General features: G+C 37.1%; 1 protein-coding gene across 4 annotated transcripts in view; it reads left to right on the forward strand.

The window, feature by feature from the left end:
* The window catches only part of PGGT1B (protein geranylgeranyltransferase type I subunit beta), a 42,492-nt gene that overhangs the window by 8,212 nt on the left and 20,973 nt on the right, over positions 1-13,307 (forward strand). For all 4 annotated transcript variants that reach the window (XM_006755276.2, XM_015558453.1, XM_006755275.2 and 1 more), the window contains exons 3-5: positions 5,210-5,277; positions 6,917-7,068; positions 8,771-8,903. In XM_006755276.2, the coding sequence (XP_006755339.1) occupies positions 5,210-5,277; positions 6,917-7,068; positions 8,771-8,903 (353 nt within the window). The remainder of the gene's footprint in view (positions 1-5,209; positions 5,278-6,916; positions 7,069-8,770; positions 8,904-13,307) is intronic.

The raw sequence follows: 13,307 nt of genomic DNA on the forward strand, positions 1-13,307 counted from the left end.
CCCCCCCCCCCCCCCACATACACACCCAGTGCACGAATTTCGTGCACCGGGCCCCTAGTATATATATAAATAGGTCCCTAGTGGAGACTGCCATGTATGGCACTCAAGTACATTGTGAATAATGAATCAAAATTAACCCTGACCTTCCACTTAACTCCAGAGTTGTAAAGACTATAGTGGTAGCCTAGTAATTCGTGTGTGTTCAGACCATTGGAGACTTGGGACCCTTCTTATCAACCTGTGCAAGTATTTAAGAAACACAAGGGATCAGGCTGGGAATTGTGTGCTCCTTTCTCTGATCAGGGGCACAACTAGAAAATTTTAAGCTAGTATAGAGCATGGGATATTATAGTTCATCATTTTACAAATGAGGATATTAAGTTCCAGGGAGATTAGTCATTTGTCCACAATATTATAGCTAGTTAAGGCTAGAGGCAAAATTAGAATACTGTTTTCTAGTCCTTTGTTATTTTCATTACTGGTATCTGTCCGTTAATAGATCTCATAAAATATTACGATTAAGTGTTTGGGAATGTAGATAAGGTGGCTTAATATTAAAAGGTAAATTGCTTAATGATTTTATTTTTAGTAGATTTTTCAGTCAGATTGTTGCCTTTTATTTTTAAAAAAATATTTAATCCTCACCCAAGGATATTTTTTTATTGATTTTTTTAAAGAGAGTGGAAGGGAGAGGTAGAGGCAAAGAGAGAGAAACATCGATGTGAGAAAGACACATCGATAGGTTGCTTCCCGCACGGAATTGAGCTTGCAACTGAGGTTAGTGCCCTTGACTAGAATCCAGCCGAGGACCCTTCAGTCCGAGGGCTGACGCTCTGTCCACTGAGCCAAACTGGCGAGGGCAGATTGTTGCCTTTTTAAAATAATATGCTTAAAATGTAAATATAATTTCCTGTGGCTAACTCGAGCATGTTGCAAGTTTAAAAAATTGTAGAGCACCTTTTTGGGAGCACTGTGATCAAGAGTTTATTGCAAAGATCCCACAGTGGTTGGTTTATGGTCCAAACTGTCCCTAGTCATAGTGTCCGATGGGCCACACCACAAATCTTTTCACGGTCCAACTGTAATTCTAAATTCTCAATTTACTATTTTGTTGGATGAAACACTGTTAAATCTCTAATTTCTATGAAAGAAAGTCTTTCACCTGCCTTTTCTTTAATTGGTCTAGGTCCGATTCTAAAACTAATCTGTGAAATTTAGAAAATAGGTATTTACAAAAACATTTTTAAGCTATTGAATATTACATTTGCCTTGTTTGTGTCTCTCTTGACATCCTGAAAAAGGTTGTATAAGGTGTGTCCTTTTACTAGAAAACCTCATGTTTCTTGAGACCTGTGAAGAATTATTTCCATAGTCATAAAATATAAATGTCAAATTTTACATAAAAATTGTCATATTCTTCACTTGAATTCTGTTTGCTTAGTGCAAAAACCTAACTTTTAAAATAGAAATTATAAAGTTAGGAAAATGACCAAATCACTTTTGAATTATATTTAAGTGGCATGACCACCATTAATAGTGTCATGGAGCCCTAACTGGTTTGGCTCAGTGGATAGAGCGTCGGCCTGCAGACTGAAGGGTCCCAGGTTCGGTTCCGGTCAAGGGCATGTACCTTGGTTGCGGGCGCATCCCCAGTAGGGAGTGTGCAGGAGGCGGCTGATTGATGTTTCTCTCATCAATGTTTCTAACTCTCTATCCCTCGTGGCCTCCCTTCCTCTCTGTAAAAAAATCAATAAAGTATATATTTTTTAAAAAATAGTGTCATGGAATTGTTTTTTCTTTTTTTATATGATTGTCCAGGCCCAATTCTCGGGGCTTTGATGTGGGCTTGGGTTAGGTTAGGACCTAAGAAGCATCTATTTTTTTGAAGCTATACAATTGAGTCTGTTAGGCAGCCAGACCTTTCGTTTTGCTTTGCCACTACTGAATAGGAACACTAGATGGTGCCATTTAATAATCTCCAAAGAATTTTAAACTGTGCCCTGAGTATGCATCCAGTTGTAAATTTGGAATAAATGGGAAGTTTATACTTAACATTTGCTTAGTAACAAAAGGACCTAGTATCCTAACTTGCCATCATCCAGTGTCTATTTTGTTTATTCTCTTCTGAGCTTTGATGGTAAGTACCATTTGTTTAATTATAAGCATAATGCACATATTTTTATATTTTCTCTTGGCAGTATACATTTCTCCATGTTGCTACATAGTTCCCCCTAATTATTACTTTAATAGGAGTATAGTATTCCTTTGAGTATATACAGTTTGTTATCTTTAACCTGTCCAACAATCCCTGTGTGATACACAGTAAGAATGGAGAACCACTGATCTGGTGATCCTACACCATGGTAGAGCCATAAAGTCAAACTAGTTTATTTTGTTACATGAAAGCAGTTTAGATAGCAGTATATCATAAAAATCAAGATTACTTTAGAAAATGAAATTGGGTAGATGGAAAGAAGCCGCAGCAAAAATGGGAATATGTACATGGATGTAATGTGTATATGTGAGCTTATGTGTGAGCATGTAGAGAGATGTTATTATAGATGTATTAATAGAGAACATAAGTGTCTAGCTATCGACTATAAGGAAAAACTATCCCCTTATTTGTGTGCCTACACATGAAAGACAATTATTATGCTACAAAACTTGCTCCTGCCTGATGACTAGGTCATATCTCAGGGAAAAACTCATAATAGACACCAACTATCTGCCAAGCATTGTAAACACACTACAATTGGAGTCTTTTAAAAAACAAAAAGTTATATACCAGTAAAATGTAAAACTTTTGAGAGTTTTTATTTATTCTAAACTTTCACCATTATAATACTGCAGCAAGTGTTTCTGTGCACATGCTTATCATTACTGGATTGAAGGGGGTATGAGCATGTTTATGGGTCCTTATATAATGGCACATCTTAAGTGCTTACCAACTTAAAAGTCTTCAGCAAGGATAAGAGAACCATGTTCATCAAAAATATTGTCACCATTAGATAATATTTTTTTTATTTTTTGTTAATGGGAGAAGATGCTTGGTGGAGAGTTTTAAATTTGTGGGTAAGTTTTCCTAAATTGTTCAAAGAATTAATGTATAAGATACTATTCTATGTATTTTAGGGGATATAAAGCTGAATAGAGATTCAGCTTTATATCCCCTAAAATACCTGATTTAAAGAATAGAAGAGTAAAAACCAGTTATTATAAATTAGTCATGTATCAGTCATAAGAGATATGAGCTGGTTTCCTCAGATCAGAGCCTATTTTTAAATCAGCTTGATTTTTTATTAGCTCTACATGTCCAGCCTGTTGATACTACATTCCTACCTGGTATGTATACCATGCTGATTTTCTAATAGCTATCAAAACTATAATTATTTTCTTATTGTGGGTGTGACCATTTTTTAACTTTGTTTTTAAAAATTTATTCCAATTTTATTGAGATATGGGTATAACTGCTGATTTTGATGCATATATATGTTACAAAATGATTACTACATAAGGTTAGTTAATACCTCTATCCCGTCACATAATTACCTTTTTTTGTGTCTGTGTGGCAATAACACTTAAGACCTCTCTTAACTTTCAAATATACAGTGCAGTACTGTTAACTATAGTCATCAAGCTGTATATTAGATCCCTAGAACTTGTCTTACAAGTTTGTATGCTTTGGCCAACATCTCCCTACTTCTCCGTAACTCACCTCCCAGTACCCCCTTACCCCCGCGCCACACACACACACACACACACACACACACACACACACTGAAAAGCACTATCTACTATTTCTACGATTTCAGCTTTTTTATATTTCACATATTAGTGAGAACAGTATTTGTCTTTCTCTAACTTGTTTCACTTAGCACAATGCCCTCAAGGCCCATCCATATTATTGCAAAAGGCAGGATTTCCTTCTTTTTGATGATTTAATAATAGTCCTCTGCGCGAGTGTGTGTATGTGTGTGTGTGTGTGTGTGTGTGTGTGTGTGTGGAGAGACATTTTCTTTATCCATTTATCTGTTAATGGATATTTAGATCGGTTATTGTGAATAATGCTGCAGTGAACATGAGAGTACATATACAGTATCTTGTTGAGATAATGATGTCATTCTTTTTTGGTCTATATATCCAAAAGTAGAATTGCTGGATCATATAGTAATTCTATTTTTAAGTTTTTTTAGGAACCTTCATATTGTTTTCTATAGTGGCAGGACCACTTTACATTCCCACCAACGACAGTGCACAACAGTTCTCTTTTTATGAATGTAACTATATTCTTAAGTTCCCAATTATATTCCATTGATATCTTGAAATACGAAAAATTTTAGATAGAAAAAAAAATTGTATGAGTAAACATTTTGAATGAGTAGAGAGAGACTAATTGCCAACTTATAGTGTTCTATATACTTCAAAGAAAAGTGGGTTATTAGACTCAGAATGAGGTCTGTCTAATACTAAAATACAAAGCACATATATTTTCTGTGACCTGATCAGTTTATATCTTTAGCTTGCTCCTCTGTAAAGAGCAATGAGTTAAAGTAAGGACACTGAATGGGAAATTGGGATTCTAGATCAGGGGTCCTCAAACTTTTTAAACAGGAGGCCAGTTCACTGTCCCTCAGAGCATTGGAGGGCCGGACTATAGTTTAAAAAAAAAAAACTATGAACAAATTCCTATGCACACTGCACATATCTAATTTTGAAGTAAAAAACAAAACGGGAACAAATACAATATTTGTATTTGCATGTGGCCCGCGGCCCGTAGTTTGAGGACCCCTGTTCTAGATCCTTTTGTGTTACTAACCAACAGTTACATTGAACATGTCACTTCTGGGTTTCTGCTTTCAGTTCTGTAGAATGAGGGATTGAATATGTTGATCACATGAAAAATGGTCAAATAGGAAAAGTAGAAAAGCATTTTGTAATAGTGGGGTGGGTTGTAACCTAAAGGCACATGGTAGAAAATCATTATTTCATCCTGACTGGTTTGGAAATTAAGTGAGGAAATTTCTATAAAGTACCTAGGAGAGACCTGGCACATAGTAAGCATTCAGCATTAGCTAGCATGAAAATGGAGATAGTGACAAAGCTTTGGTACTAAAATAGTCTCTTTCTGAATGATTGTGTAATTGAACTGGTTTAACATCTGTACAAAAGTAAGGGATACTTTAAATAAGTCTAAGTTTTTATTTTCTAGGGTCAAACCTAAATCGCTGTGGTTTCCGAGGCTCTTCATACCTGGGTATTCCATTCAATCCATCAAAGGTCAGTGCTGTTTGGGTTAAGAGGAAAGAGAGAGGAGGTGGGGAGATTTTAGTGAGAAAGAATACTAAGCCAGGATACAGAAAGAACCAAGCTTCCCAGTTTCAATGTGGCTGAAACTGTCTAATCCTTCCTATATAATAAAAGGCTAATATGTAAATTGACCAAACAGTGGAATGACCAGTCCCTATGACACGCACTGACCACCTGGGGTCATATGCTCAACATAGGAGCTGCCCCCTGGTTGTCAGTGTGTTCCCACCAGGGGGTGGGGAGGAGGATTGGGCCTAAGCTGTCAGTCGGACATCCCCGAGGCCTCCTAGACTGCAAGAGGGCGCAGGTCGTGCTGAGAGACTCCCCTCTCCCCCAAGTGCACAAATTTCCTGCACTGGGCCTCTAGTAATGTATATTATAAACTCAACTCTTTTTTTTAAATATACTTTATTGATTTCAGAGAGGAAGGGGGAGAGAGAGAGAAACATCAATGATGAGAGAGAATCATTGATCGGCTGCCTCCTGCACACCCCACACTGGGGATCGAGCCCACAACCCGGGCATGTGCCCTTGACCAGAGTCGAATCCGGGACTTTTCAGGCCACAAGCTGACACTCTATCCACTGACCCAAACCAATGAGGGCATGAACTGAATTCTTTAAGGGAAAGCTATGCCCACCTTACTTACTGGAAGAATGTACAATATATATACACTGAGATTCCTATTGTCACAAAAATTTTCTCTCTCTCACTATTTTGTGTGTGTGTTAATTATTAGTGATTCCTTTGAGAAAATGAAAATAAAGCACTCAAGTGCTGGATACTTGCTCTCTAAGAAACCCATGAACTTGTATGTGTAGAGAATGGTTCTCATTTCTTAGTAATAAAAGAAAAACTCTTACTAGGGCAGTAATTAAAGACCTAAGTAGTGATGAATTTGTTGACCTTTGTGGCAATAGGCAAAATACCTTCAGCATTATAGCCGTAGGCTTTGGTACCAGCACATGCAGGTGTAGAAAACAGTGTCCTAACAAAGTGAAAAGCTTATTTTCTTCAAAGAAGCAGACCCAGCACAGGCTTTGTAGATGCTTCATCTGTGCACAAAATACCAGTATTTTTCTACATTAGGGAGCATAGCAAAACATCATTTTGTCAAAAGGGGTTTCACAAAATAGAAACTATTTTCTTGCTCCTGTAATGGTTACAAGTTAGTATCTGGCTACATTGAGTATGCTAAGGTTTATATACAGTTGCAATCTGAAGGTAAATGGCATGCTGCAAGTTTTGCTATCATCTGCTTCAGAATTTTGGGAAAAAATAGCGGTGATTTTGGAGAAGATGACATAATTTGATAGAGGCACTACTTCAACTTTTTTCCTCTGCCTTTAGCCATAGACTACTTGCCTATGTCACAGTCATGAATTTTCCAGGGTGTCTCCAACCATGTGTTTGTGCCCATTGCTTTTAGCAGGGATTCTGAAAACAAAGGATTCATAAACTGAATATATATAAAGTTGATGTTTGCTTTTCTCAATCAGATGTCTATACAAATTAGTATAGACATTTAATTTTACCTATTTACTGAAATTGTTTAATGAAATAAGTTTTTATTTCATTTTACTAATTAACATATTCATTTTTAATTCAGAATCCTGGAACAGCTCATCCTTATGACAGTGGCCACATAGCAATGACCTACACCGGTCTTTCATGCTTAGTTATTCTTGGAGACGATCTAAGCCGAGTAAATAAAGAAGCTTGCTTAGCAGGCTTGAGAGCTCTTCAGCTGGAAGATGGAAGGTATGGGTCATTCTTTTTTATTTATTTATTTTTTTAAAGGAAAGTTTCGAAACTAAAGAAAATGGATGTATTATTATACTAGAACTTTATAGTTTGTCACAAATTATTATTAGTCTGAACTTTTATTCCTTAAGACAGTGATAGGAGGAGAAAGGGATGAGCATTGAATATTCTAGTGTAGGTAGTTTTCTTGACATTTTTAAAGGATAGAAAAAGAAGGTAATGAGTTCATTAATATTTGATGGTTCGTGTGGTTTATCTAACTAAAGAAGAGTTTTCCTAGAGTTTTATGGTGAAACTTTTTTAAGCCCAGGAAGTGATAAAGCAGTAGCTATAATATCTAAACCAGGGGTCCTCAAACTATGGGCCGCGGGCCACATGCAAATACAAATATTGTATTTGTTCCCGTTTTGTTTTTTTACTTCAAAATAAGATATGTGCAGTGTGCATAGGAATTTGTTCATCATTTTTTTTTAAACTATAATCCGGCCCTCCAACGGTCTGAGGGACAGTGAACTGGCCCCCTGTTTAAAAAGTTTGAGGACCCCTGATCTAAACAAAAGACTTTGCAAACAATTGCTGCTGTGCTGTTATTTCTCTGTCCCATCTACTATTATCTCTGTTTTCCTGTCAGTATTTTTAAAATGCAGCTCTTGATGAGGGGAAAATGAATGTCAGCATATAACATAAATTGACATTAGTTGGAAATACTATAATACTAAACATTTGTGTCATCAGGTACATGTGGCTAATTTCTCACTACTTCCGCACAGTCTGTTTACTGCTACCTTATCCTTATCTATATATATAAAAGCCTAAGCAACCGTTCGACCATCAACCAGTAGCTATGATGCACACTGACCACCAGGGGGCTGATGCTCAATGCAGGAGCTGCCAAGCTGTGGTGATTTGGCAGCTGTGGTTCTCGGGTGATGCACCCAGAACCAGAGAGGAAGGAACCTGATTCCGGGGTTCATCACCTGAGAACCGCCCTCTCACAATCCAGGACCCCTCAGGGGATGTTGGAGAGCTGGTTTCGGCCCGATCCCTGCAGGCCAGGCCAAGGGACCCCACCAGTGCATGAATCCGTGCACTGGGCCTCTAGTGTATAAATAAAGGAATAGATAAGAGACAGGCGATTACCTCTCTAAAACTAATTAAATAGATAAAAATTAAGTTAAAATACCATGATCAATAAACTACTGATTGTCTATATATATATATATACATACACACACACACATACATGCCGTAGTTAGAAGAAATTCCACATAGCAAAACTTGGGTTTGGGAATTTCTTACTACCCAATAGGTTCCAGGTTTTACCTGCTTTTTTTTTTTTTTTTTTTGGCCATTAATTCTCTACCATAGCGTGCCATAGCTGTTTCTGGCTGAGAGCAACTTACTCTGACTGGTGGCATCTGGGAGGAATAACTGTGGTAGTATGTAAAACTACCCAGAAATCAGAACTTTGGAGTAATGATGTAGAGATAGTTTTATATTATTCAAGTTAATAGACCTATTCTTTATTGAACAATACAAGTAGTATGTGGTTTTTAAATCTGTTTTTAGATTTTTAAATCCTATTTGTGATAGATTTTTCTGTGACTAAAGATGTGAAGTAGGTGTTTCTAATTCCCCTGCAAAAAATAAATAAAATTTATTGTACAATGTTAATAGTAAATCTTATTATTGTTTGCAGTTTTTGTGCAGTGCCTGAGGGCAGTGAAAATGACATGCGATTTGTATACTGTGCTTCCTGTATTTGCTACATGCTCAACAATTGGTCTGGCATGGATATGAAAAAAGCCATCAACTATATTAGGAGAAGTATGGTGAGTTGTGTGGCTAAATTGACTTTTTAAAATATGTTTTTTTTTAATTTTAGAGAGAGAGGAAGGGAGATAGAAAGAGAAACATCGATGACAGAGAAACATCAATTGGCTGCCTCCTGCACACCTCCTACTGGTGATTGAGCCCACAACCAGGCCATGTGCCTGATTGGGAATCAAACTGGGGACCTCTTGGTGCATGGGACGACACACAACCAATGAGCCATGCTGGCCAAGACTAAATTGACTTTTTAAAATGTTGTTATTGTTGGTATATTGGGGCTATTGCATGCATCATCTCTTCCAGCAAGAGTTTGGAAATAAGGGTAATAAGATTGCTTTCTGGGTATGTCAGATATTAGACCAGTCATATAGAAATAGACTTCAAGGACAGATTTTCTCCTTGACCATTAAAATTAAAATGTGATCTGATTGTACCTAAAGAAACTATGTATTGCCCTAGCCGGCTTGGCTCAGTGGATAAAGCGTCAGCCTGCGGACGGAAGGGTCCTGGGTTCGATTCCAGCCAAGGGCACATACATGCCCGGGTTGGGGGCTCGATCCCCAGTGGGGGGCAAGCAGAAGGTAGCCGATCAATGATTCTCTCTCATCATTGATGTTTCTATCTCTCTCCTCCCTTTCTCTCTGAAATCAATAAAGAAATATTTTTTTTAAAAAAGAAACTATGTATTTTTCAGAAAGAGAATGGTCTGCCTTAGAAGCAGGAAAATAGTAAAATCTCAAAGGCAAATATTAATAGTCCATCCTAGCAGGGACCACTGAGGAGCCTTGGCCAAGCATAATGGGAAATTATGGCATCCTTGGTGAGATGATTCCTATATTGCATGTGAGGTGTGAGTTCCTTAAGCCATATTAACTTGCAAGACCCAAGTATAACAAGATTGACTGGGCTGACAATAAATTTTTTTAATCACTTTTGGTTTCTTAGTAATTTTTTTTAATCTAAAGTTTATTTTAAGGAGAATACCAAGTAGATACGTTATTCTTTCACACAATATAATTTAATCTTTGTATCAATAGCTATAAGGAAATCTTGATCTCAGCTAGAATTATTTTTTGTTCTACTTTTTAGTCTCTTATATAAAACTGGATAAATGGAAGTGCTGCTTCCCAGGTTTATTGCTTTCCAAATATTTTGATGCTCAGATTGTTCCAGATTTGGCCAGTGGGAACCCCTTCAGAAAGCTCTTTGCCTTTTTGACATAGCCCCTTCATTCTTTGAGCATCTCTTTGCTTTGACACAAGATATTTCTAGGTTCATCTTTTTCTTTTCCAGCCTCAGCTCTGGACTTAGTCATTTCTGCAAGAAGCCCTGATTCTTCTTATTGGAGAGAGGGGTTTAGAAACCAGGATTTGTCCCAATATCAATGTGCTCATTGGTATTAGGACAATATTGCTTCTAGCCCCTTTCTCAGCAAGCAGAGGTAGGAAATGTATATATGTATGCATATACACACAGACACTCCCTTAAACACATCTATTTCTATTTCTGTATCTATTTATTTGTATATTTAAAACCAGGAGTTTATACTGATACTTCAGATTCCAATCCAGCATCACAAGATTCATTTTAATCCTTCTCTTTTCATTTGTCAGTGCCGTCCTCTAGCACTGACAGAGCTTCATTATCCAGAATGATTCTTTTTGTTTCGAGCCTGAGGGTATATATTCAGAATATAATATTTCAGAAATACTTAGTTTGCTTCTTTTATTTTCCCCCTTTAATATTTTGGTATTTATTGGAGAAACAAGTTTGTTTCAGTTTGGGTTCCTTTTTAGGACATACCCCCTCCCCCATATACACACATACACACACTCTTTGTCAATTTTATATACTTAATATGTGAAATATTAACCTCCCCTGGCCAGGTGGCTCAGTTAATTAGAGCATCTTCCCATATACCAAAGATTGCAGGTTTGATTTCTGGTCAGAGCACATGCCTAGGTTGAGGGTTCAATCCTCAGTTGGGGCGGGTATGGGATTATTTAGGATGAGTAAAATTGACCATTTTCTTACCTCCACTTCCCATTTAAAAGATCAATAAACATATCTTTGAGTGAGGATTTTTTTAAAAAAATGAAATATTAACCTGGTTCTGAAAGTCAGAACGATACAAAAATGTATATTCAGAGATTGTAACTCATGGGGACCTCGTGTCCTTTTCATCATCCACTCCCATTTTTAACCACAATGTTTACCACCTTATATTCATTCACTCTGTACGTAACCATTCTTACTAATTTTTGATTTGTGTTTCCTATAATTTTTTGATGAGCATGTATGTATATTTTTATTTCTCTTTCAATTTCTTACTCAAAGGTACCATACCATAAATACTTTATTGCAGTTTGCTTTTTTCACTTAACATACCTTGAAAATCATTCTGTATAAGGTCATAGGGATTGTCCTCATTCTTTTTTTAGATATATTAATGGTATTCCATGTGTACAATGGTATGCCATTGTGTACAATGGTATGCCATTGTTTCTTTCAGCTATTCTATGTGTAGAATACATATTTTCCAAATACAAACAATGTTGAAATTAATATGATTTTCTGCATATGTGCTTATGTATTGTTTAAGATATACCTCTAGGGTAAATTCCTAGTAGTGGAATTGCTTGATCAAAAGTTAAATACATATGTAATATTATTAGATATTCCCCATTTTCTTTACCAAAAGTACAGACTACTTTATATTTTCATCACTGTATGACAGTACCTGTTTCCATACAGCCTCACCAATGAAATGTGTTGTCTTACTTTGATTTTCACCAGTCTGGTGGGTGCTTTTTTAATTTGCTTTTATTACTAGAGGCCCAGTGCATGACATTTGTGCACTTTGGGGGGAGGGTCCCTCAGCCCGGCCTGCACCCTCTCGCAGTCCAGGAGCCCTCGTGGGATGTCCGACTGACAGCACTGCCGCGGAGGCGAGAGAGGCTCCCTCCACCACTGCTGCGCTCGCCAGCCATGAGCCCAGCTTCTGGCTGGGCAGCGCTCTTCCTGTGGGAGGGCACTGACTACCAGGGGGCAACTCCTGTGTTGACCATCTGCCCCCTGGTAGTCAATGTGCATCATAGTGACCAGCTGTTTGGTCGATTTGCATATTAGCCTTTTATTATATAGGATGAGTAAGATTGACCATTTTTTTTAACTCCAGGACTATATAAAACAAAACCACAGGCCAAATTTAGCCTGCAATCCTGGTTTGGTGACCTCTAGTTCTAGTCTATTATTTGCTTTTTTCTTTAGGTATTTCAAATTTGTGTATTTTTTTTCTTTGCTTATCTTTCATTTCAACCACTTTCTCATTGGCCCTTTTTACTTCTTTTTTTTCTTTTTTTTAATGTATTTTTTATTGATTAAGATATTACATATGTGTCCTTGTCCCCACGTTACCCTCCCCGCCCCCCCGCTCATGCCCTCACCCCCCTGTTGTCCGTGTCCATTCCTTTTTATTTCTTTATCTCATTTTTATTCTCTTGGCTATTTTAAGTCTTTCTTTAATGTCCCTTTTTGTCTTTTCATTTGAGACTATTATTCTTTAGGCATCCTATAATTTAGTCTTCATTTCTCAATTTATTTTGTCTTTTCCCTCTCTTTCCTGAAATCATTTAACTTTTTTATTTCTTTTTACTGATCATCCTTTTCTGGTTTTCATGTAAAATTTTCTTTTCACATTCTCAGAACTTGTTTGAAGAAATGTAATTGAGTTTGGGGTGCTGTATGAGTTTTCTTCCACTTTATCACTCTTTGGGGGGAGGGAAAGGCAGATTTTCATATATAAGATGTTTTCATTTCAGTTGCTGTGTTTCAGCTTAGTTACTTTGCATAGATTTGCCTTGTTTAGTCATTTAGTGGATTGTGTTTTCTTTCAAGAATTCCTACTTTGATTGCCATTTTTTCAATGCAAAGAAATAAAATTTGATTTTTCTTTTTGATGAGTGTTGGTTGTTTTTTTCTTTTTTAGTGATAGGGAAAGGTTTGTGAGTTCTATGATTTTTCTGGTGGAGGAGAGGTTTTTTTGTTTCCCACGTCTCCAAATTTTGCTCTTTTGAGTTTTCCTTTGCACACTGCCACCTTGACTTGCACACTCTTAACTCCCTTCCCTAAAGTTAGTGCTCAGTTTTACCAGAACTCTTTCAGTTCAGGCAGTTCTTGCTTTGCATGGTCGTGCCAGACTATAAATGATGACCATGCAAACTAAAATAATACAAAGTGATCTTTTTTGTTGTTGTTGTTAATCTCACCCAAAGATATTTTTCTAATTGATTTTTTTTTTTTTAAATATATTTTTTATTGATTAAGATATTACATGTGTGTCCCTGTCCCCGTGTTACTCCCTACCCCGCCCCCGCTCATCCCCTCCCCCCCCCCCCCCCCCC

The sequence above is a fragment of the Myotis davidii genome, unplaced genomic scaffold (genome assembly GCF_000327345.1).
Source record: "Myotis davidii unplaced genomic scaffold, ASM32734v1 scaffold130, whole genome shotgun sequence".
In the NCBI taxonomy this organism is placed as follows: domain Eukaryota; kingdom Metazoa; phylum Chordata; class Mammalia; order Chiroptera; family Vespertilionidae; genus Myotis; species Myotis davidii.